This window comes from Chelmon rostratus, chromosome 9 (assembly GCF_017976325.1).
Source record: "Chelmon rostratus isolate fCheRos1 chromosome 9, fCheRos1.pri, whole genome shotgun sequence".
NCBI lineage: Eukaryota > Metazoa > Chordata > Actinopteri > Chaetodontiformes > Chaetodontidae > Chelmon > Chelmon rostratus.
In genome coordinates this window covers 24,525,554-24,550,617 of record NC_055666.1, presented here as the reverse complement: position 1 = coordinate 24,550,617, position 25,064 = coordinate 24,525,554, and the positions used below count along the sequence as shown (strand labels likewise).

General features: G+C 41.5%; 2 protein-coding genes across 2 annotated transcripts; one reads left to right on the top strand and one right to left on the bottom strand.

Annotated features, from left to right (window-relative positions):
* Positions 1-667: 667 nt before the first annotated feature.
* nudt6 (nudix (nucleoside diphosphate linked moiety X)-type motif 6) lies at positions 668-17,108 on the top strand. Its single transcript, XM_041944459.1, has 5 exons — positions 668-962; positions 1,924-2,127; positions 8,455-8,510; positions 13,942-13,996; positions 14,385-17,108. Exons 1-5 carry the CDS (start codon positions 725-727, stop codon positions 14,765-14,767), a joined length of 936 nt encoding a protein of 311 aa, XP_041800393.1. The 5' UTR covers positions 668-724; the 3' UTR covers positions 14,768-17,108.
* Positions 13,477-22,038, bottom strand: fgf2 (fibroblast growth factor 2). Its single transcript, XM_041944461.1, has 3 exons — positions 21,790-22,038; positions 19,110-19,213; positions 13,477-16,142 (listed from the first exon to the last, which is right to left on the bottom strand). Exons 1-3 carry the CDS (start codon positions 21,965-21,967, stop codon positions 15,957-15,959), a joined length of 468 nt encoding a protein of 155 aa, XP_041800395.1. The 5' UTR covers positions 21,968-22,038; the 3' UTR covers positions 13,477-15,956.
* Positions 22,039-25,064: the final 3,026 nt, after the last annotated feature.

Below are 25,064 nucleotides of genomic sequence, written 5' to 3'. Positions count from 1 at the left end.
CATGTTTTTTTTAAAAGATATATTATTACTGAAAAAATAAGACGAGCAATTTATAAAGGTTGGTTTCAATTGTAAAATATTAACTGTAAGATCTTCGAATTAATCTGGCCTGGAGAAAGTTTTGCAAAATTTCCTAGGCAAATCATGTAATTTTAGGTTTTCTTTGTTGCTAGCAAATACAAACACACAATTCAGTATAAATAAATACATGCCAGATATTATAAAGATGCAGTATTAGTTTCGGCATACATCTAATGTGCCAACCAGCGTTTTTTCATGGTTATCAACAGTAACTTTGGATTTCTTTTAAGCTTCTTTGCCCTAGATGACATCTTAAATTGGGCAAGCAAGCCAATGCAAACAGCTGCAAAAGTTGATATTTAAATGGTTTAAAATGGTTAACTTGGAGATTTGCCAACCGAATTTAACATCCGACTTTAGTTATTGTTTTTAGCTAACATTAAAGCTTACAAACTACTGGTAAAGTACTAACTAGCTAAATTGTCAAATGTCTGAGTGGAGTTTGTCATAACGCCGCAAGAGAACATAATGTACTGTTGTGTGGCTAGCTAGCTAGCTAATGCTCGAGCTTGTGTAGCAGAGCATTACGGTATTTATGCAACTTCCAGGGCGGACTTTTACGTAACTGTGCAGCAGTACACGCAAGTGCCGGTTGAAACTTGACCGAATACTACATTTAAACGTTTGTAAATGGTAGCGTAGTATGGCTGCCCGTGCCTTTGTTTTCAAGCTCTCACCGTTGGTGAGAGGACGGTTGTGCGGTACAGCCCTCGCCGCCCGCACGTTTCGGTGCACCGCAGCTCGACCTCAGCTGCACAGAGCGGAGGGGACCATCGCTCTGTCAGGCAGACTGGACCGATTCGGTGGAGTGACAGTGAACCTGGCTGAGATCGGTTTACCGGCGGACATCAGCGAAAGCTCGTTCAGCAAACTGCTGCAAGGTTGGTTGTCCTTAACTCTGAGATGAGACAAGAAACAATGCACAGGTCATGTCTGCTCTCCAATCAGTTCAACCACCAACTACAAAACAAACAGTGCGCTATAACGTGTGTGCATATGGTAATTCCTGTATAGAAAACATTTTTTAGAAACTGCAACAATGTGCAGTTTCAAGTATGAATCCACATATAAATTACCTGAAATTACCTCAAATTACCTGAGATCATGGCGGTGTGTGGTCAGGTAGGTCAGATTGTAAAACCACTATGTGCAGGAAAATTTGATATCCAGTTTCTCAAAGACATGATATGCATTATGGTGAGAGGTTTGCATAATCCATTATATCAGCAACTATTCATTTAATTATTTAGCAATCTGACTTTTTTTTTGTTTTGAATAATTGAGTTATTCAGTGATAAAATAAGGTAAAAAATGCCTGTCACAAGGTCCCAGAGGCCAAGGGGATCTTGAAACTGCTTCTTTTGTCCGATTAACAGTCCAAAACGTGTAGATATTTAATTAAGGATCATATAAAAGAGGGAAAAGCAGCTGATCCTTCCATAAGAATTGCACCATTTGTGGTAGACAGTAAAAATAACTAAACAATTAGTCAAAATTATTGCTAAGTGTTCTTATTATTAGTAGTATTATTGGTCAAGGAGTTGATAAATAGTTGTTCTTTTGACACAATGTTATTCCTACCTGCACTCTTCCAGTCAGTCAGGGATTTCAACCAGCAGCCCTCAGCTTTGATGATCTGTTTCCTTAACCTTCAGGCTACTTCCACCAAATAGTCTCTGTTGTTTGTCATTTTATCTCCAAAATAAGATTAAGCATCAAAAGCAATTGTTGGTGTTTCCTGTCTGTTTCTGCAGTTTGTTATTTAATAGAGCAGAAACATCATTAATAATCCGCCTGTAAGTAAAGTTTCCAAACATCCTTGTCAAATTTGCCTTTGCACAGACTCCTTGCTCCAGTGGAAGGCAGAAGGGAAAGTTGCAGTGTGGCTTCGAGTACCCATCTCACTGAGCCGATGTGCCGCCGCCGCCTCCGCTCACGGCTTCGCCTTCCATCACGCCAAAGACGACCACGCTGTGTTGGCCCTCTGGTTGGGACAAGGGGAAAGCAGGCTGCCGGGGTTTGCAACTCACCAAGTTGGAGTGGCAGGTAAAGATTTTTAGGTGGTTTTCATCAGCAGATAGAGTTTGCTCAGTTGTCGTGGATCTGATGACGACCGTAAGTTGTAATCGAAATCTTGAAATAATGTGTCTGTAATTGAGTAGTGACTTATATGTGCTGCACAAGTGTCAACATTCACGACTGTTTGGAGCTATTATGATCCAAGATTTGATGTACAATATTTATCAGCTACCCCGTCGCTCTGTCAACACCCATGTTATAAATAATACCAATAGTTTTTGAATGTCGTTGTTGTCCAAATCCTCCAAGTTAACAAAATACAATAAAATTAACAAATCTTAACACTTATAATCCAGTTGCAGCTCTGCACCTGTGAATATAATATCACTGTTAAATAAATTAAATAAAATTACATCAAAACCAAACAGATGGTACACAAACATTTAAGTGTCTCTACCTATTATTGTTTCCATCTATTCTTGTTTCTTGAAGCAGTTCGTTTACTTGATGACGCTGATGTATTGGCACAATTTTTGGTGCATCTTCATGGTTGTAGCACCCATTGTAAGTCGCTTTGGATCGTCAGCATGGGCTAAATAGATAATTGATTAATTGGTCATTAGTCATTTCAAAGTGACAGTCTCTGGTTTCGGCTTCTCCAATGTGAGGACTTGCTGTTTTATTCTGTTTTATAGCAATGTAAACTGAGTAGTTCATTGTTTTAGATCGTTGGTTGGGCAAGTCAAAACATCTTAAGACAGTGCCTGGACCTCTGGGAAACTGTGATGGCCATTTTTCACTAATTCCGATTTTGATTGATTGAGAAAATAATCAAAATGGTCATTTTTCACTTCCAAATATAAATCTATGAGTGATTATGTAGTTTTTATTTTGTGACTCTGAAGTAAACAATAGACGAGTATCTATGTACTGCACTTTACTGAGGGTATTATTTAAAAATGTAGAATATCAGATGATGTAACTTGATGTCATAAATCTAATGTGTTCTCCATGTGCACTTAAAGGCATCCGCTCCACAGCAAAGGCTTCAGGCTGTGATTGGCAGAGCTCCATCTGCTGTTACATTACCTCTGATTGACCGGTCTAACCACAAGCTCCCGGGACCCACAATCCCAGATCAGTACTGAAGTATGGAAGTAAAGTCTATGCTACCCAGCGGTGATGAAAACTGGCGTCAGGCTGCGTCAGACAGAGCGCACATTAAAGTCTTAATATAAATCAGCGCCTCAGGTTTTGGAAAGGACCACAGTACACAGACTGACGCAGACACGGCAGCAGCTTCAGGGATGTTTGAGAAGACATGGAAGTGCAGTTTTTCAAGGGTAGATCCATTCTGTTGCTACTAAATTCATTTATTTATAAGTAATTGTGATAAAATAAATGCTGAGGTTGTTTGTCGGTTAGGCTGTTCCACATTTTTGGCCCATTTCACTCGCATAAATTCCCGTCAGGATTGTGAATGCAGGGAGAGGAGCAACAACGGGGGGAGATGCTGACCTGAAGTCTGCAGAGTTTCTGGCTGTCCAGCAGAGGGCAGTGTCTTTTATACCTTTGACCAAAGAGTGGATGCACTGGGTGCATGTCAGAACATGTCCACAGCATCCTTCAGTGTGGAATGAGGGCCAGAAACTCCCTTTCTGTTTCCAGATTGAGGCGACACAAACACTGATGAAACTGAGGTTAGGAATCTGAAATACGCAGCTGTTTACATGATCTGATTCTTGTCTGCGTGGGTTCTTGCTGCTCTCATCTTATTCTGGTAAAGACAAGAGAACAACTGGTAATGGACAGCCAATCAATCTGACACCTTACCAAACAGTTTTAACCATCACTACAATATATTTCAGTTCATCGACTGCTTTAAGAAAATGTTTTTTACTTCAGGATTTTTATTGTCGTTGTGGCCAGTACACCTGTAACTAAGCTCAGCATGGTCCTGTGTGGTGTGTGGCAGTGGTAAAGAAGTATTCACTTCCTTAACTGAAGTATCAGTACCACACTTGAATATAAATACTCCACTGCACTAAAAGTCCTCTATTCAAAACCTCACTTAGGTATCAAAAGTAAAAGTACTGATTCTTCTATATGTATATCATATCTTTGGATTGATATTACTGCTGCATTAATGTGTCTGCTGAAGCTGATATGAACTACTTTATATACTGTCAGATAGTTTAATCTACAGCAATGCATCATATTCTATAAGATCCCTGTCCTGTGAGAACCAGCTTTGTGTCGATGCATTTTCAAGCTGATCCAAGAGGCTTTTTAAAGAGTTTACTTAGCTTAAGCAGCAGGAGAAATCTCTCATCCCGTAAAGGAACACCTAATCCTTGGGTTTATGAGAAAGATTCAGATTCGGAATCGCCACATTTGGAGATGCGTGTTTGTCAGCATCAAACATTGTAATCTGAAAAGAAACTAAAACTAGTAACTAAAGCTGTTTGACAAATGTAGTGGAGTAAAAAGTACAATATTTGCATCTGAGATGAAGTGGAGTAGACATGTAAAGTTGCATAAGGTACAGTAAAGTACAAGTACCTTGAATTTACAGTACAGTGCTTGTTAGTTATATTCCACCACTGTTGTGCAGTGAGGCAAAGGAAATATGAGCTCAGACAGATTTTAAATAGTCCAACCTGAGCCCAAATGTTGGAAGTGGGTGTTGTTAGGTAGAAGTGGCCTCCACTGGCTGCTGAAGTGAACAGTAAGAGACAGTTATCACGCTGCAGAACTCCAGATTCAGTCTTCGTGCTGTGTTTTCAGTGGGATGTGGGACGTAGCATGGTTAGTGCATCTGAAGAGGCAAACAAAACGGGAAATCATATATTCTCTGTTACTGAACACTTTGTTGTTGTTGTTGTTGAGTCAACCTGTTTGAGAGTCGAGCATTAAAGATCCTTCTGGACCTTTGAAAACAGCAGTTTGACAAACGGAAATCTCGTCTTTTTTTGTTTGTTTTTTGAGCTTTAAACAGGATCTAGTGGCCTTTTTCATTAGATGGAGCTTCAGTTGTCATCACATGACCTGGGTATGGATCTTAAGTGATGTGATCAGGATTATCTGATATCGCAGTGTTGGTGTTGTTCCTATAACATCATAATCAGTGTTGCTCCAGGACCATCACTGCAACCAACTGAAGAGCTACAAAGTCCACACATGGAGCACAACCATGGTAGATAAATGGGTCAAATACAGGGTATTAACCCGGGAGACTGGGGCTTAGTGAACTTGTTTTCATTTTTTGAAATTGTTTATTATTATCATTTAATTTTCAGTCTTCTGTCACAGTTTGGTTACTTTTGGGGAATAAAGTTACCTGGTTAGGTTTAGGAAAATGTCTTGGTTTGGTTCTAATTGATCTTTTCACAATGTTAACAGTGTGTTAAAAGGGCTAACTTCTCATAAATATGATGTAGGAGGAACAACACTAACACAGAGATATGGGATTGTCAACATCTGCCCATCTGAAGTGACCTTGATAACGATATTGAAGTCCTGCCTGCTGCACTTGACCTCTGACCTCTCAGAACTGGGTCAAGAACTTTATTTATGTAATGTCAAACTGAATGTCACTGAACTGAAGGTTGAGACAGCTGCCCTTCACAAGGTCCAAACAAGAAGAAGTCATGTAAAGGAAACACATTTGGGCTGATTTATAGACAAATTAGACAGGACAAGATAATTATGGTGAAAAAAGGTTTGTGGTTCTGTGCATCATGTAGTGACTCACTGAACCTTCAATGATTCTGTTATGGATACTTCACTCTTTTCAAGGCCATCTCCCCACATTACAGCAAAGTATGTACAAAAACTATATCAGCAGATTTATGATCATCGGATTCAATCATTTGTGTTAACAAATAGGATTTTGTATTGAAACCTAGGGAAGAAAATCAAGTATTGGTATTAATAATGCAATTCAGCTCCATTTTTTAAGTAGAAGCTGTGACTGTCAGTCAGAGAGCAGATCAGATTTTGACGTTAGCATTAAAAGCTGGTCAGCTCTACAGGGTAAGAATCGCTGTGACCTCATAGTATACTGTAGATATTACTGGGAACATGTAATTACTGTAAAACTGAAGAGTAGTAGAAGAAGCCCACTTGAAATATGAATTAAGAGAAGACCTCAAACGTTTTGTGGCTCAGAAGCCGAATGTGACCTCAACGAATTAACAGTTTTTTTTACTACGAAACCCAAAGTTCCCCTCTGATGATTACTTCTCGGCTTTTTGTCTCACAATTCCTGCTCCCCCTTTTTTTTTTTCCTCTGCTGCTTCTTGTGAGCATTTTGTTTCCTAGACTGAAGGCTACATAATGATAGCCTCCCTTAGCAGCAGCCAGTCCTCCTCCTGTGAACCGCCATATGGCACGGGGATCGGGGATGACATCAGTTTCCACATGGAAGTCCAAGTCAGGCCTTTAAGACGACCCATCCCTCTTTACACATCTGTGACATTCATTTAAGGAGGCCCGTCCCGGTCAGACGGAGCAACCGGAAAACACAGTGGCTTGTTTTCCCTCCCCCTCCTCCTCCTGAGCTGTCAGCACCAGCACATGGCCTCCGTCGGTCGCCACCTGCTGAAAAAAAGGCGAGAAAAACCGAAGGGGCTGTGTCCACCCAGCGCTTTTTTCGCCAGGTGAAGATGCCAGCCGCTCTTCTGAAAATGCCCAGCTGGGAGCGCTTCGGAGACACTAAGGTTTTTTCAGCTCAGACACTTTGGTTGCTTTGATACGGAATAGTTTGTGTTATCAACAAATACTGAATGTAAAAATGTCGGCACAAGGAAGAGCACTTGCTCTGGCCACTGCTCTGGATGGAGAGAAGGCTGAAGCATGAAGGGAGAGAGGGTGGACCACGGGTCAGGAAACATCTTGTTGAGAACCATCGTTCGGGTCCCGAGCTGAAGTTGGAAGGAGCTCGGTTCAAGGAGTGCTGTCGAATGAGCAGGACATGGTTTGAAAGGTTGCTGTATTTGTCCAGCCCCTCCTCCGCTGTGATTGGACGGCCGGGTAAAGTGACAGTGATGAGTGCAGTGTTTTGGCCAAGGCTGAGCATTTTTCAGCTCTTGGCCACCAGAAAAAACACCCTCTGCAGAACAGATGCTCAGAGCTTCGCCACGCTGCTGGCAGTTGTAGCGTACTGTTAATACACTGTGCAAACAATTAAAAAATATGCTGGCAGACAGCCTCTAACCGGTGAAGTGGGATGTTCACATAATTCACAAGAACAACTGAGTCACTCCAAATCTATTTCGAATGTAAGGACTTTGGCCTAATTGAATTTTTTTAACCCCCTTGTTTCAGACATGTTCTTGTTCATTCAGTGGATGTTTGTAAGAGTTGATGTGCAGCATATTTTAAGAACAATTGCATCTGCAGGCCAGTCGCTCGCAGTGACGAACCCACAGAACTATCACTGAAATCTGCAGTCGTGATCAGCTCCACAGACAGTATGTAGCATTTTAGCAGCTTTCAGCTTATTGTTTTGGTTTCAGCTCAGTTTTTCAGTCAAACACTACCCATCGCCCGGCACCATACAGCAGACAGTGACGACTAGCTGAACATAATGGTGCATTAAACAGTAAGAGTCAGATAGTTTCAACTTAAAGGTGATAACACATCAGTTTTGTGTTTATAGCTTGTTTTTTTTCTGCCCCCAAAGTCACCAAGTGACCAATTAATGGCAAGTCCTCAGTATGCTTTCAACATTAGTGCCTGTAGACAATGCAGCAATCATGGCCACTTTACAAACACTTGCTGTGCAGCGGTGTGACAGACAGGCAGGGTTTTAGCGTCTTTATCAGGGTTCTCAAGTACAACACCATGAATGCCTTCAGGCAGTGACCGTCCGCCAACATTTCCTGCCCCTCTGGTAATGTGTAGTGTGGTTTGCATAACGGTCAAGTGGTACTTTATTACAGTATTTATGGTATAGTCACTTACAAGTTCAAAAAGTGGAATAAAATTAAATTGCCAGCTCTTCTAAATTATGAGGAACAATCCCAGCCATGTGGTTTTATTGTCATTTATTTGACTGGCTTGTCCGTGGATGCATATGAAATATAAATATATAAAATAAAAAATGGACAAGGCAGCTGCTGTGAGGCCTGATGGAGGCTCAGCTCTGGGCCTTTTCCTCCACATGGTGCAGGTTTTATGTTGTGTCAAACCTCATAATTAAATTGAGCCAGACTGCTAGCAGACCTCCATCTGCATTGTTCTTACAGCAACTATTTCAGTGCACAACATGGAGCAGCTGATATACTTTGGCCGTATGTGCTTGCAAAATGTTGGAAACGAAAAGTCTGATGGATTGCTTGTTTTGTCCAGGTGCAGTTGTTGATGAATCCAGTGGAAAAGTTCTCGTCGTCCAAGACAGAAACAAGGTATATGTGTCACTTTATTGTTCGAACAAACCATTCAGTAATCAATTTGACTCCATTACATTCATTAAAGATTAAATCTGTTATTGCCATACAGATGTTTTCTTCATGACTTGCAACATTCCCTCAGAAAACTGTACGAAACATACGTACAAAGTCTAGAAAAAGGATGACTGAAAATTCAGTTATTGTTATCCTATATGTGCTATAAGCACAGTGATCATATATAGGTGCAGTTAGTTGGTTTGCATTTCTTCATAAGAACAACTGTGACTTATTTTGGCTGGTTAAAAGTCCAGCTCTTCCCTGGTGGAGTCAAAAAGCAGATGCTGGAGACCGACCCCTCAGTCCACAGTGAATAAATAAGCCAGTGAAGCACCAGATATCTCGGTGCTGCCTAAAATGTCTGCGATTAGCTCTGCTTATTTAGCAAGTTGTACTGTATGTGTCCTCTGTTGATCCAAACGTGGGTGGAAATCCTCTCAGACCTTCACCTCCTCTCACACTTAACATAGCTCCACACAACATTCGTTGACCTCAAGCAAACACAGTGTTTACATGAGCTGAATGCGCTCACACAGTTTAATGAGCATGTGTCTCCGCTGGCTCCCACAGAGGCCTGCTGTAGTGCTCAAGTTGTTACGAGGCGGACTTAAAACAGGCCTCTTTTAAGACTGTTTCTACACAGATTTGTTTACATTCTCAGCAGGCCAAAATAATATTGCGGCCAATTTAAAAAAGTGATTGCACCATGATGCTGCAATTTGGAAACCAATTATGTTTTAAGATAAACCGGCTAACTTGACTTGAAATAAATGAGGCAATAAGTGAAGACCCGTCCACACAGACTGTGCTTTTTGTCACCTACTATAAACAGAAGTCAGCAGCTTCTGTGCTTAATACAAGCAAAGTCACTACACCCCTGCTAAAGCTGCCAAAAATGCAAAGCATCATATGTCAGAAAGTTCTAGCATAGCACATACCCATGTAACATAATATACACCAGTATAGATCTTATGCACAGTAGAAATGCAGCTCCCTTCACACATGAACCTAAAGTGGCTCAAAGATTTCAGTTCCTCGTGGTAGCAAAAAAATGCGTACAGGGGGTAGGAAAACAAACTATTGTTGGATGAAGGAATTTGATGAACGCGGCCTGCCTCTGTGGTGTTTGCGTATGTCACATGCAGTAAATCCTTTCATGGTAGAGGCAGATGTGATGCTAAGATATTTTGAGAGTAAATCACATGTGAAAGATTGCAGATGTGCATAATACAGTAGGAACATGTGGTTTATCACATGACACGTGAACCTTTCAGTTCACAGAGGTGCATTTGATTCTTGTCAATATCACATGTGCTCCTTTTGTCATAAATGTATTTGTTGAATATTTACACTTTACTGCCTGTTTTTTCCTAATTATTCTACAGTTGCCTTAAAGTGCTTCAGTGGTTTCACTGACATTTATTTTTGACTAGCATAGATCATTTTAGGCCTGCTTTAAAGGACAGAGGTTTAGTTTAACAAGTCAGAGGTTCCTTCTACCTAAATAAAAGCACACATGTATTATCAGAACAATGTACTCAAAGTATCAGTAGTAAAAGTACTAATTCTGCAATAAAATGTCTCATGTGACTGATACCTGATTCTATGTGACATTATTAGATAGCTGGAGCAGCATTTTACTTCAGTTTGAACTCCTTCATATACAGTTAGCAAGTTTAGTCCAGTGGTGCCCAACCTAGGGGTCGGGCCCCTCCGAGGGGTCACTAGATAGATCTGAGGGGTCATCAGATGCTTAATGGGAGAGGAGAGAAGAAGTTCTGATACACAAAATATTAATATAGATATTTATATATAGATATAGATATTTATTAATATATTTGTTGGACATTCTGTGATCTAATTTGACCTCTTTTGGGGCCTTGAACACTTACTAAAATGAAACCATGTGAAATGTTTAGAGGGCAAAAGACTGAAACACGATGAGGAGACACAACGACACATTGACATATGTTGTCAGTGATGAATCTTCATTTGTGAAGTGCAGCCCTGATTCCGCTGTTCGCTGACAGCAGTTTTACATAGCGCCCCTAAGTCCGTGTATTAATCTCCTTTATCCGATCAAGTGTTCACAAAGTGGCGAACCTCGCTCCATCCTTGCTTGTGAACGGCTGAGCCTTTGGAGGATGCCCCTTTCATACCCAATCATGATATATATATATATATATATATATATATATATATATATATATATATATATATATATATATATATACATATATAATGGTAGCTTTTTGCAAACTCAAGCAGATAATGAAATAACAAGAAAGGAACCAAACAGTATTGCAAACAATTCCACATTGTGCAGTCATCTAGACAAGGCAGCTGCATTGTTGCAGTGCTTTGTTTTATTCGTTGTTCATTAGATTGTATCCTTTTAAAAATGCCGTTAAAAGAAAGAGTTGTGTAACTTTTGAGACAAAATACATGATTTTCACAAGGAAACAAAATGCATTAAAGTGACAAATAACAAAACAGTATTTTAAGTGCCTAAATCCATATAGAACTGCACACAGCCACAGTCATCTAGGAAGAAATAAGAGTGCTGAAACCAATTCAAAGTAGTCGGGAGACACCAGTCACAGTAAATTATATTTATAGAGAGAAACCAATTATACCACCCGCATTCCTCAATATAGTTTTGCACTTGTAACTTATAATAGCTTTCCCTATTTAATATAAATATGCAAATGACACCTGGGACCTTATAGCCTGTTTTTACTAACAACCCTATACTCTCAACATCTTTAAGATTTCAGCTGGTCAGATTCAGTTGATTTGCAGACATCTGCGGTTACTGGTGGTAACGGTCAGTTGCATTTTTTTTAGTCCAGCAAACTCCTGTTGAGCAGCTACTCTTTAAGAACTGTGTATTTCTTTACAGGGCAGCCAAGCAAACTAATGCTGTGTCAGTGAAGAAGTCGGCCAATCATTGGCCTGTCATGTCGATCTGATTTCATGCTATATTACGAGGGCATTTCAGTGGCACTGAAGTTCCCTTAATTAACCCTCACCCTTAATTTAAAAAGTTAATCTTATTTTTTCTTCTCAGTGGGCCATAGGCTCAATCACCGTTGTGTCACCTTATCTGGCGATAGACAGTGACTGAACAGACTTTTAGCTAAATGAAAATCGTCATAATTAGCCCTCACCCTAACCCTAACAACAAGCCACCATTAAAGACTGAAATGAGAAGCTTGTTAAGATTTGAACTGTCACAGCACTGAACACCAGCGCATGGCTACGCTGGTGTGTGTCAGGCTGAAACCTCAGGGCACCTGCCGATCTGATACTGTCTCACACATGTTCCCACGGTAACAACGATTTCACAGCACAAGTCATACTGTCTGTAGTGTGTTACAACACATGCTGGTGTCTGTGCAACTCGAGCTAAAACTAATTGTGCAGAAATGATTCATCTGTTGTTGATCAGTTAAATGACAAAAAATTGTTAGATAGGAAATAAATTAGAGGTTTTGACGGTTGATTGATGGAAGAGTGAACACGGAGGCGTCGTTTTGGTTCTCGGAAATTGTGATGGGATTTTTGGGGATTTTTATTCTAAACAAAACAACCACCAAAAAAAAAAACTACAGCTTCACGGATCATGCACTAGTCCTTCGTAGACTGTGTACCGATGAGCCGAGTTGGAGCCTGTTAAACACACATACAGCAACATGAGCGCATGTGCCATCATTCACCGTCAAAGAGCCACAAATTGGCATCAGGCTGAACCCCCAGGGGAAGAAAACACTTCAGGTTCAAGTTTCTGCTGGAAAGAAAAGAAATAATCAGCCTCAATGACACAACACAAAGTTTTTTCATGTTTTACCACAAGTTATCGCAACATGAGTGGTTTGTCCCTTGATTAGCAACTCTTTAGGATTGGACTTCCAAAATTCTAAAAACAGAAATCTTGTTGTCGCTCTCTTGTCGTGGTATCTGGCCTTGCAGGAAGCCTTGGTTTCATTTTTCATTTCATTTTTTCATTCGCTTTTAAAAGTAATGTTTTCTATCCCCCAGTGTCCAAGTTTTTGAATTGAAACTCTTCTGTAGCGTTAAATTTGTCCAATAATGGGTTCTCCTAATTATCCGTCTTTATGTTAACTTCTCTTCAGCCGCTATGTGGTTTCAGTAGACGCAGTGGCTCACATGCTTATCACATGACAAAGATACTTCACATTTTAATGGACAGAACTGAAGTGTTTGCCGGCCTTTGATTGGACACATGTAACATGCACCCCAACCAGGAACCTTAACAGCGTGTAATGTGTCTTAATGGCCTTTGTCCAGAAGCAGAGGGAAACAGTTAGTGGCCTGGAAGTGTGGGGAGTGTTTTATCTCTTCCTCTCCTCCTCCTCCTCCTCCTCCTCCTCATCGAGCTGTTTACTGGAAATGGGCTTTATAACAGTCTGGCCCTTGGCAGTAGAGCGTCTCTGGCAGATTCAGAGCTCACCGAGGGTTACAAACTTCCTGAAAAGAAACCAGGACATTATCGCTCTCACATCAGTACGAAAGACGACCGGCTGATCCCCGGTGGACCGAAGGTGATTTCATCCATCGGGGAGCTGAATGATGTAACGAGTATGAGTTTTTGATTAAGCCATCGTCCAATGACAGCTGCACATCATTTCCCAGTAGACGTGTGAACGGTTTGCGTATGTCTGGCATCCTTCCAGCAAGTTTTTGGGGATTATTATTTTCACATTGAGCTTGTTTTTCTCTGAAAAAAACACACTAATGATTTAGAGTTACACAAAATCTCTTTATTTCTTTCCACCAGCACATTTTAGAAACCGCTCCAAAAATATAGCATTTTGTTGACAATACATGAAAATAAATGCTGTAGTGCACTTGTGTTGCAAAAACGAGGAAAATCTAAGATGAAATAGCATTTCTGAAAAAAAAAAAAAAAAGCGCTGAATACAAAATTCTTTAACTACAAAAATATATATACAACACTGACATCATAATTTAACCAGCAGCATACTGTTATTAAATATCAAGGATAAGTGGTGAAACAGTTTTGGAAGACACACTTCACCACATCAAATGTAAAAGTCTCCAGAGTGAGGCACTAAATATAAAACATAAAAGATGCTCAGATGAGAGCGTTAAACATCTCTCTGCCTGTATGATTATTGGTTCAGATACATAAATGATCCTTTGAATCATGAAACACGACTAACTTTTATTCTCTTAAAGAAAAACAAAAACTCCATATTTTAAGATAGTGCCACTGATTCAAAGGACTTACTAAAAACATTGAGATTTTATGATTCAAGACTAAAATTGCCTCTTTTTTTTCCATTTACAGCAGTGCCATCTATCACAACTGATGTTAAATTTTAACTTTGCTCTTGCGTTTCAGACAAAGAATGCTTGGAAGTTCCCCGGTGGCTTGTCTGATCCGGGAGAAAATATTGGTGAGTGTCACGCTCAGCCGAGCAAAAAAACAAATACAGTACATCCAGCTAGATCCTTCCATTTTAGTGTTATGCTTAAGGATGACACATATACATTCATTTGAACTGTACAAAATAAGGCACATGATATATATGCAAAGATTTCTGTTTCTCCAAATTCACCTTTAACATTTTAAAAGCAGCTTTAATATTATATACATGACCCACCCCAAAAAGCAGCGTCAAATCTGTTTTTACAAAAAATATATGTATTTTCCCTTTTTCCCCCACATCTAAACATCAGTCTGCAATATGATTCTAACAAGGGAACATAAACACGTTCCTTTTTGTCAGGATCTTTAAAACGCATCCACATATATTTATTTATATTATCATGACTCTTTCTCAGGTGCCACTGCCGTTCGTGAAGTCTTGGAGGAAACCGGCGTTCGCTCTGAGTTCAGATCGCTGCTCAGCATCCGGCAGCAGCACAACCACCCCGGCGCCTTCGGCATGTCGGACATGTACATCATCTGCCGCCTCAGCCCGCTCACCTACGACATCAACTTCTGCACTCAGGAGTGTCTGCGCTGCGAGTGGCTGGACCTCGCCGAGCTGGCCCGGACCGACGACACCACGCCCATCACCTCTCGGGTAGCCCGGCTTCTGCTTCACGGCCTGGAGCGCGGTTTCCGCGAGATCGACCTCGGCATGGAGGAGCTTCCTGCCGTCTACTCTGGGATGTTCTACCAGCTGTACCACAGGCAGCTTCCTGTGGCGCTAAAATCCTAGCATCGTCAACCTGATGGGGTTAGCATATCACGGCTATCTGTGTTGACACACGGTTGTCAGTATTACTCATATTTAAAGTGTATTTATGGCTGGAATTATGTTTGCAGTGTGTTTCACACACTAACTGTTACTGTTGAAGAAATGTGGTGCAATACTGTGAACTACAACATTCACTTGGTGGTTTTTAAGTAATTATGCCACTGTGGTATCTGTAAGACTGCAGAGTTTTATACGGCCATGTTGGAAGTCCAGCTGTTGGGCAATCGTGGCTGCAAGCAGCTGTTTTTAAACTATTTTTTAACTGGGAACAGGTCGTTTTGTGACCAGCATTGAGTCTTCAGCTTGTTAAAAAGTTAACCACCAGCGTTAACTGACCACATCCTGGCAGAAGCTAACGTTAGTGGCTAGTAGCTGTAATATTATATATTAATATGGGCTGCTTTGCTAATTAGTGTACTGACTGGTCAAACAAGTCATCTTTTTGTTAACTTGCCTTTCTGTTCTTGAATTAAACATCAGTCACAACACTTATGTTGAATTTGCTCCAGTGCAATGCAATGTTTGGACTTCTTCGCACAAGTCTCAACAAGACAAACTCAGGAAAACTGAAGTAGTGTTTGGGTTTTCATTGTAGTCCGCTTAGTTTTGATTCTGTCAAACAACATTTTGCTTCGCAAGATCAGAAAATCTAAACTTCAGTTATTTAGCTCAATCCCGTCTCCTCGCTTCTCTTCAAGTTACAATAATGTGAGCGCATTTTCTGAAAGCCGTGCTATGTTGGAGAGATCTCAATAGTCTTCTACAGACCCTACATCTTGTAGCTAAACGCAGACTGAGCGGCAGGGGGAAGGACAGAAAGGTAAAATGAACAAACAAAGCTGTGCAGTCGTACTGGAGGGGTGCACTTGAGCAAGGCACCTGTCTCCGGTAGACTGATGTAGCTGCTGGCTGGTCCACAGTAAAAGCCTGGTTTTACTGGGAAGCAGCCACGTGTGAATGTGTACCACTGTTTGAAAGGGAAGCTGAGTAAGAGCAGACACGTTCAGGAGAAAAAAAGTCCGTAGGATATAACAGTCGGAAAGCATCACAGCTATTTTGGGCAATGTTGATGGAACTTCATTCATTGCCGTCACATCTTCTTCTTTGTTGCTGCCATCGAGATGTTACGACTTCTCAGCCTGATCCCAGATTAGCACTTGGCAGACATTGGAAGAAAAAGAATGGCCTTTTGACCCGGTCCAGTTTTGCTTCCAGACTTGTACTGGCCAGTCCGCTTCAGTGCCACGTACATGTTCGGGTACTTCCTGGAGCGGTAGGTGTTGTAGTTGTTGCTCTCAAGCCGCTCTAAGAAGTGGCATTCGTCTGTTGCTCGTCTCTGGAGGGAAAGATGAGAGGAATAACACAACTTTGATTAGATGTTTGGTGTAGTGAAGGTGACTCTGCTGTTCAGTGAGGGGTTTCAGGAGATTTAAACAGGAGAGTCAGCTGCTGGGACGTCCTGTCATTCCCATGCACATAAAGTAGCTTGCAAACTTCAGTCTTCAGAAAACTGAAACTGATCTGAAATATGTTGGCCATCATCCTCATTCACTGTTTTACAAGAAATGGAAACTGAAGTCATTTTAGTCTGTACGTTAAATAACATGCTAATAATCCTCACTTCTGTTAAAAGTCAACCTGAAGGACATGTGCTCACTTGTAAAAGCATTTCGTCAAACACTTTACTTTGTTTGGTTGATATTTGATTACATTTGTTTAGTATATGTTGTTGGAAAGGGACATTTGTAATGCTGACATTTTATAATGTGAAATTAAAACATAAAACACCCAGAACTAAATGCCACCTTTATTTAGAAGGAGACTGCTGGTTTAGAATAATTCCTGCTCAGGGTTTCACACTTACACAGTACAGACTTTTGTTTAAAGGAAACAGGGACATTATGACCGCTCGATTCAGGTTTTGTCTCAGTCCAGCCTCCTTGAATCATGATTAAACATTAAACATGGAGGTGAGCGTAACTATTGTGACGACACGGTTTCACAAGGGCCAAAGATGTAGAGCACCTAAAACTAAATAATGTCGCTCCAGTGCCGTCGTGTTATTGATGAAATCTATTTTTTGTCTGGCTGGGCGTTAACTGCTCTACACCCTGCCCAACAAGAGGCTTTTGTTTTAGTTTCTGTTTTTAGGCGGCCACGACTGCACAGCTACGGAGCTGTTAGCCTGGAGACCTTTTCGTTCAACTGCATCAAACACCCACTTCTACTTTGTTCAACTCATTTGCAAAAACAGTCATCAAACAATAATCCTACCGCAATGCTGAAAATGCGCAGCAGTGTACAGCTGCAGTTGTGCTGGTCGTGCATGTTATTAAGTTATTTGATTTTATTTTAGCAGTTGGAAGACCACTGAACCACTGGTCACTTAAGTTAGCACAAAGCTAATCACAGCTAGGACACAGATATGAAGAGAGACGATCAACTAACTGTTCTATCAAGTGTTTTTCCATTTTTGAAGAATTTTAATTAAAATTCTACTTAATATTCCTGATAAAAATATATTCAGGATTGTTAAAATATTTTGTTAAAGTTTAGCGATGGAATAAATATTAAAAATAAGTCCAGTCTTCTACATATTTTATCCGCAGGATGTGTAAGGGGCAATATTTGTCCATTTCTGTATGTTAGCAAACGTATATCAGGCAGGTGAAACCTGAAAGTCCAGTCCAGATGTGTCATCCAGTCATGAGAGAAAACACATTTTCTCTTTGCCAACAACTAATGTTAATCAGTCAGCTAACGGCAATAAAAAGGGAGTTAATATGTCGTGGGTTTTTTAATGATTTTCCACACGACAGCAGCACTGCGACGCTTTGGGTGGCCGCTGCTGCAGCCTGTCATTCGGAGGAAACGCCTCTTGCCAATTACACGGACTGTGGACGAGCCTTCACACCCACCAAACCGCATCAGTCACCGACACTTCACACGTCCACTGCTGCCGTTAGCAGCAACGCTGTGGCAGCAGTGCCAAGTCGCTGTTGGCCATTTCTCAGGAGCTCAAATCAGTTTAATTAGTGACAGTGTGTCGTTAATGAGGATTTGTCCTGAAACACAAAAGGCTGTTTGTGTAAACCAAACTTCGACTGTGTTTACACTGTTTTTGTCTTTTGCTCATGTGAAACATCTGATCGCTGAACAAGTGAAAACAGTCGGTTGCTAAAAGCTTTTAATTATTTAAAAAAAACTTCAGATGTTCTGCTGCAGGATAGAAAGAACAATACAGACATCAGAGTGCCTCTGATCACTCTGCAGAACTGCAGACTGCATGGGTCACACTTCAAAAACTTCAGTCAGGAAGACATCTCGCCAACCTGTGTTCATTAACTGTTGAATTTCTGTTTTTTTTTCCTGCTTAAATCTTCATCATCTGTTCTATCATGCTCTCAAAACTCTCATTCACAAATGTCACCGTGTCTGCACAATAAACTGAATTTCCATGTTTTATGCACCAATCTGTCTTTCGTCTCTCAGACCAAGTATTGCCCAGTCCTCTACCTTCCCTGTCGCCTCCGTGGCTGGCACGTTGACCACAGACATCCCAAAAAAATAAGAAATCACAGTAAACCCTGCAGATACAGCATCGTTCACCTGCTTGCTTTTCTTCCCCAGCAGCATCTAGACTCCTGATTTCTTGAGCTTGACTTTCACAAAGATGCTACTGTGCACATTAACAGAGTCTAATCATTAAAACATGATTCTACTGCAAAACTATTATCAAAAAAATATTCACTGTCACTAATTTCAATAGCATTTCCCAGCTGATCTCTCCATGCTGAATTGGGAGTGGGAATAGATCTTATTGTACATGGTTTTACAGCCACACTGCCTCAGTGCCTCAGTGCCTCAGTGCCTGGCTGTAACAGACAGGCAAACCATTGAACTGATTAGATTTAGCAGAGACGCCTCAGCTGGATCAAAATTATGGTCAAAACAAACAGGAGAAGCACTGATAGAAAACTAAACATCTGTAACAGGATCGTTTTGACTCGGCCCAAACTAATGTTGTTGCAAACCTTTTTTATTCCAAGCGCTGACCATGATGAACATAATCACTTCCCCTCTGTGAAGGCAGATTGCTTGTGAAGTGGCTGGTAAACATTTGGTTTCCACAATACTGAAGCCTTAAAACTGGACGTTGGGGACGGTTCCTTTTAAGCCAGCTGGATGAAACTCACTTTAGGTGTTTAATATAGAAAACTCTTTCATGAAACGCTGATATCAGCGGACTGAACAGAAATAATGAAAGTTTTTGTTAACAGAGCAGATAATCTGACACACTCACCGCTCCAAATAGTCGTCCGTCTCTGTTCATGGCCAGATAACGGTTAGCACAAATTCCTTTGATGACCACCTCCCCCACGGAGGTCGCCTGGAGCTGAAGCTTTACTGAGGAAAACAGACACAAGTTTATTGGAACAAAATGAGCTAAGTACAAGACTTTGCATTTAGGATGTTCAATTAAAAGGAAAACATTAAGTCCTCACAGTGCGATAGGAATCTCTTTAGAGGTGAATGTGCAGAGTTTTATGGCTACATCAATGGCACCCCCTTTTAACTCTGTGCTAGTTTTTTTCATAACCTATCTCACACCACCTCTGGACACAACAGAGCCAGCAGCTCAAGAAACAAACCATAATACAGATGCCAAGATGCCAAGATGAAACCTTTATGACAGCAGTTAGCACCAGTAACAAGTGAGAGAATCAGATTTTGGAGGGAAGACTGGTGATTTGCCTGGAAATACAAAACAGGAAGAGGAAGCTGTTCCTCAAAAGCAAACAAAGCGAAAACCCCCAGAGATAATGTTATATTGCTACTTAAAGCTGCACCGATCATCTTTTTCTTCTCTATTAATCTATGCTGCATAAACAGCACCTCATTTGCATCTCCTCCCTAATTTCCTGTAAGTTTTGTCTGAGCTGCAGTTGTTGCACAAGGAGCATCCTCTTGCAGCAGGAAATGAAATCAACTTGGATTTGGGCGGGGACACACCATTCAGGTGGAAATCCAAATTAGTTAAAGTTGAATTTAGCATCTTTAAATTCATTCTTCTTCTTGTACAAACAGGCAAACACCTGCTCATGTTCTCTCACCTCCCGGCAAAGAAAAGTTAGCTCCTCCTCTGATGCCACTGAAAACATGGAGCTAACCCACGTGACTACCATGCTAGTTCACAGTAGCATCGTGCTGTGGCTGACAGCAGTGTGAGCAGAGAGTACCTGCTGGCCATGTGACAGCCTCCTCACAGATGCATCAAAATCATCTCCACATTTTTTCCTTTTTTTTTTTTTTTTGTCGGTAGACACAACGCCGCTTGCCAGCAGAGCATACTTTGCATAAAGCCAAACCACCAAAAAGGAAGCAGAGGCCCCGTGAGGTAAATGAGGGGATCTGTTTGGAATTAATCCACGTTAAGACTCCACATAGACACGCATCTGTCTGCAGTTAAGATCTCTGCCTGGATGGCTCATGTCACAGATCAAAGAGGTGTTCTCCCTTAAAAGAAATGTATAATTGATGAGTGTGCTACGGTGTGCTCCATGTTTACTGGACATATTATGTCTCTCAGCTATTGTGAATACAGGAAACTTTGCCTCCACTGCTCTCTGGTCCGATCTGTAGTTGTCCTGGGGTCGGTGATATGAGGGCAACGATTTGCGGCAATGTGTGTGGGTAACACTCCCCTCAGAAACTTTTGGGCTCGCTTCCTGAGTTCCAGCGAATACAAACGTGATGGAGAAGAGTCCCATCTGCACCAGCACAGAAATCCCTCCTGAGGATCCTCTGATGTATTGGGTAACCTTTTCCCAACAGTTCCAGTTCTGGCAGGTATGTTTGGTTGTCCAAAAAGTTGGCAGGACTATTGCAGCCTTAACAAAAGAAGCATTGACGAGGCACAGCTCAGGTCACATTAACTGTAAGTAACCATTATGGTAAACAGCTAAATGATTAATACCGATTCCTGCTGTATGACTCATGATGTGTATATTCCTTTCGGAACCCACGATACTAACTGTTCTCTGCCCAGACTAACAGGAAGGCTGTTTTTTTAATACAAACCGACAAAACATCCAACTTGCTCACGTCGTCTCAACATTATTTCACAAGTACGTCCGACTGGATGTAACTGAATTATTCTGAAAATAGCTCCTCTCTCCATATCACAACATTCGTTTGGGCACACCTGCTTGAAATGTCACACTATCTAGGGCAATTCACTTCCGAACATGTTTTCCTCGGAAAAAATAAATAATTTCTTGTTCCCCCCTCCTCCCCCTCCCACTTACTGATGAACACACTTAAAAATGATCAGTGATGCGGAGGTGCTGAGGGGTAGCACAGCTGCCCAGGCCAAACAAGCACATTAATGTTTCCTCTTTAATAGTTGCCAACTTAAAAGAACAGTAGAAAACTCCTCACTTCCTATAGAAATATTGACCGACTGCTTGAAGGGATGAGTGGTAAGAGCATATTTTATTACATTTTGTCGTTATAGCATCATTTTCAGATATATCACTGGCATGAGTTCATTGACCTCGAACACTGACAGGCCCTCTAAACCAGGAATTCACTTATTCTGGCTTTTAGCTCCATGTTGTGTGCTGTCCTGTGTGACGTAAACCACGCAGTGAGCAGTGTGAACGGCTGTGACTCAGCATGGTGATCAACATTTGCTAAAAATGTCACGCAGATTCCATCAGACTTCCCATTGATTAAGAAACGCTGAGGTGTACGTCTCTCGAACTAGAGCTATTATACTTTCCAGAAGTAGACCTACGCACATTTTGCTGTTTACAAGTGGAGAGTTGACCTCAGTAAGCTGGAAAAATCACATCGTTCCTCCATGATTTGTTTTCTTTTTTTTTTTTTTGCTTCACTCTTACTTCCCTGTTGCATATTAAAAAGAGCATAAAGAAGCTTTGTGTGCTGTGCAAAGCAAAGAGGAAGGGGACTGGACTTACTGTGGGGGTCGTTCTTCTCCCGGATTCCATCCACTCCCCCATCAGACTTTATCCTCAAGAAGAAGCCCCCGTTTTTACAGTACAGCCTTTTGGGATCCTTGAAGCTCCCGGGAGGAAAGCCGCCGCTGCCGCCGTCTTCAGGTGTGGAGGGAAGCGTTGTGATTTCTCCCGTGGCCATCTCCTCCTCTTTCCCCGCTTCCCGGCGACTGCTTCGTCTCCTTCTTGAGCACTGCAGGAGCCCCACTGTGGCCTCCCACCTCCCACTAACTGTTGCCTGTTCCCTCCTCCCCTCCTCCACACAGCTTCACACAAACTGATTCTGCTTAACCTCAGAGGTCAGTTTGCTTGAACACCCCCCTCTCAGGGCAACAAGTGCCCTCTGAGTCCTGAGAATGTGAGGCAGAAGGACTCCTGAATGCCTCTACCTAACAGCAAATGTCTAAATCTACCATTTGCAGCTGCTGGTCTGTTGTTTGTAGAGCTGGCAGACGCTTTCCCAGTGTACTTTGAGCACACTGGTAGGGGGGATGCATGCGGTTCCCCCTCTCTTCCACTCTTCTTGCATTGAAGTGTTTAAATCAGGGCAGCTGGCTTAGATCTGTGTGGAAGGCTTTCCCCTTTGGGCCTCAGTTCGCATGCGCCCTAGGAGCACCAACGCGCACATGCTCACGCCCACTAACGCTCACGGATTTAACCAACCAACCCAGCACAAGTCAAGAAAGGAGAGGAGGGCGAGAAGGGGGACGTGCAACTTGGACCGTGTCGCTGAGACCCTTTAGAGTGCCAAGAGCAGCAGCAAGCATGTGAACAGAACCAGTGTTTTCATTCATCCAGCCTGCTCAAGAGCAAGAAAAGAGACGCAAAAGAAAGACAGCACAGGCAGCTCTTAATGAATCACTCGGTGCTATTCATAGGTAAAACACAACAATGTGAAGTAGAAATGCCAGCAGACTGGCAGATGAAAAGGCCAGCATCACGAATGAGTGATTTTAATTGCTATTCTCAATTTCCTGAACGGAGGATCAGTGATTTGTTTCTTTTTGATTTTAGGACCAACATGGCCATCCGTTTGTCAAAATAGGCACTCGCTGGTCTGGGCTTCTGGGTAAAGATAACCACATCTGAAACTTGTGCTGGACCAGTAGAAAGTCAGCTGTGCTCTCGGTTGACGTCATGTTGGTGACCCCCCCCTCTGACATCCAACCAGGCCAGTCCGGTGACTAAGGCCAGAGACTTGAATAGTTGTAAGACTTGTAGTCAAAATAGTCCGACCACAGGAAGGGTTAAGATGGTTTTGGACATCCTTTTGATGCATTTACTGGGACTGCACCAATCGAGAGCTCTCCAAAAAGACAGGGAAGTTTATATAATATTTATGAAGAGAGGGTTTGCCCCACGCACATATTCTTTTTGGGCAGAAAAGGGAGAATGGGCGAACTACTGCGTCCCGTTTCCACCTGTTCAGTACAGTGCGATGCAAGAATTCTCCATATTAGAGGGCACTGCACCAAAAAATAGCTAGCAGACCTTCCAGAACCAGTTTACCCCAAACTAGTCCCCTTTTCAATTGCACACCTAATCTTCAGGCACCCACAGAGCACTTCTGTCTTATTTGGAACATTTTGTTGACACACACAAACTTTTAGCAGAGCAATTTTTGTCGCCAAATTCTCTGCAGAGCATTCCCCCTTTTTCAAAATGTTAGTTTCCAAAAAGACCAAACAGCCAGCGGACTAAAATGGAGCATGCGGATATTCGTCAAGGCCTTTTCGAGTGTGCATGAATATTATAATTAGTGCGATGGGCCTCAATGATTTCTGCGTTCCATGGTTTAAATGCTCGATATGAGTAAATTCTGAAGGAAATGCTGATTATACTGAATCATATCCTTGTTATCGGTTATTTGTTTTTTATTTATATGTTATCAAACAAAATCCAAACATATCATCATAATAATGCTGAAAGGCAACATACACAACACTGAGGCACTGTCTGAGGAAAATCAAACAAGATTTATGGTTCGCCAGACGCTTCTTTCTAAAAATACATTTCTCTGACACATTCCAGTGTAAGTATGGCACCTGTCACCATACTGACCGCTTGCTATTGCAGTTTGTGAATACCAGTATTAGACTTTTAATCTTTTAGCGTGAAAAAAAACTTATTTTTCATGGAAACAAAATCTAATACCTCCTCACGCAAGTTTTAGTGTCAGATGTAAATGTAATGAATCTTACTCTGACCGCTAAACTTTGAATGCCTTCAATTGCTTCTTCTTCTAAATTTTAGAATTAAAAATGGTTGATTTGCTAGTTAATGAGATCTTACTTTAAATATGGTGCCCAAAATTAAATGAACAGCCCATGCTATCAGCTAGCAATCAGGAAATAAAAGTGATGGCATCTTTTAGGTTTTACATTTCTATATTTCATGCATCAGTTTTTCTCTGTGCAGATGCAGTAAGGGGCAGTAAAGTGTGGAGTCAGCCTCACGTCTCTGATGTTTCATCGCTCTAGCCGTTCCATTTTCCTTCTCAGTGTTGTGTCTGTTACGTTTTGTCATATCCCACCCTTTCCTGGCCGTGCCACCGCTGAGTGAAGCCTGAGTCAAGGTTGCTGTGGCTCGACCGTAAAGTCTTTGTAACGCTTTAATTTCACCAAACTATTTTTAGAATGCGACGAGAAGTTCTCCGATCTCAGAGGAAATGGAAGTTCTCACAGGTCGTTGCAACTGCCACCTTTGAAATACAATGTGCACAATAGGAAAAAGTCTAAAGATAACCAAGTGTGTGCTTTACTTTCATGTGAACCATCACTGTTTTCAGGTTGTTTTTGATTTTTTCAAATAGCAGACATTTCTCTTTTCTCTTCAGTTTTCCAGGTGAAATTAAGGTTTTAAATTCATATTCTTTTATATTTTACACTTATTCAAAATAAGGCTAAATTCCTGGATGAACCAGCTTTGGGTATGCAGTGCTAGGGGGTGCAAGGGTCAGAGCATGGTGCCTTGGTTATAGTCATGTGACCTTTCAGTGATTACCGTGGTAACTGACAAAAGGTTTCTAGAATTCAAACAACTAAAACAACCTTCGGAAGTTGTTATTACCGTTAGGTCACGTCTTAAAAAGGACAGGGCCTAATAAAACCTAACCAAAAATATTTACTCTGTCTGGAGGCGTTCCCTCTCCATCAACCATTGATATTGTGACAGAGCAAGTCATAAAACCTCAGTTGGCAGGGAAGCAGTGTCCAGTGTGAACAGTGCTGGCCAGGCTG

Excerpts from the sequence above, each read along its gene's own strand:
- nudt6 (XM_041944459.1), top strand. The coding sequence starts at position 725 with ATGGCTGCCCGTGCCTTTGTTTTCAAGCTCTCACCGTTGGTGAGAGGA. Across the intron at positions 963-1,923 it reads GTTCAGCAAACTGCTGCAAG|ACTCCTTGCTCCAGTGGAAG; the intron begins GTTGGTTGTCCT and ends GCCTTTGCACAG. Across the intron at positions 2,128-8,454 it reads TCACCAAGTTGGAGTGGCAG|GTGCAGTTGTTGATGAATCC; the intron begins GTAAAGATTTTT and ends TGTTTTGTCCAG.
- fgf2 (XM_041944461.1), bottom strand. The coding sequence starts at position 21,967 with ATGGCCACGGGAGAAATCACAACGCTTCCCTCCACACCTGAAGACGGC. Across the intron at positions 19,214-21,789 it reads GGAGAAGAACGACCCCCACA|TAAAGCTTCAGCTCCAGGCG; the intron begins GTAAGTCCAGTC and ends TGTTTTCCTCAG. Across the intron at positions 16,143-19,109 it reads ACGGACGACTATTTGGAGCG|AGACGAGCAACAGACGAATG; the intron begins GTGAGTGTGTCA and ends CTTTCCCTCCAG.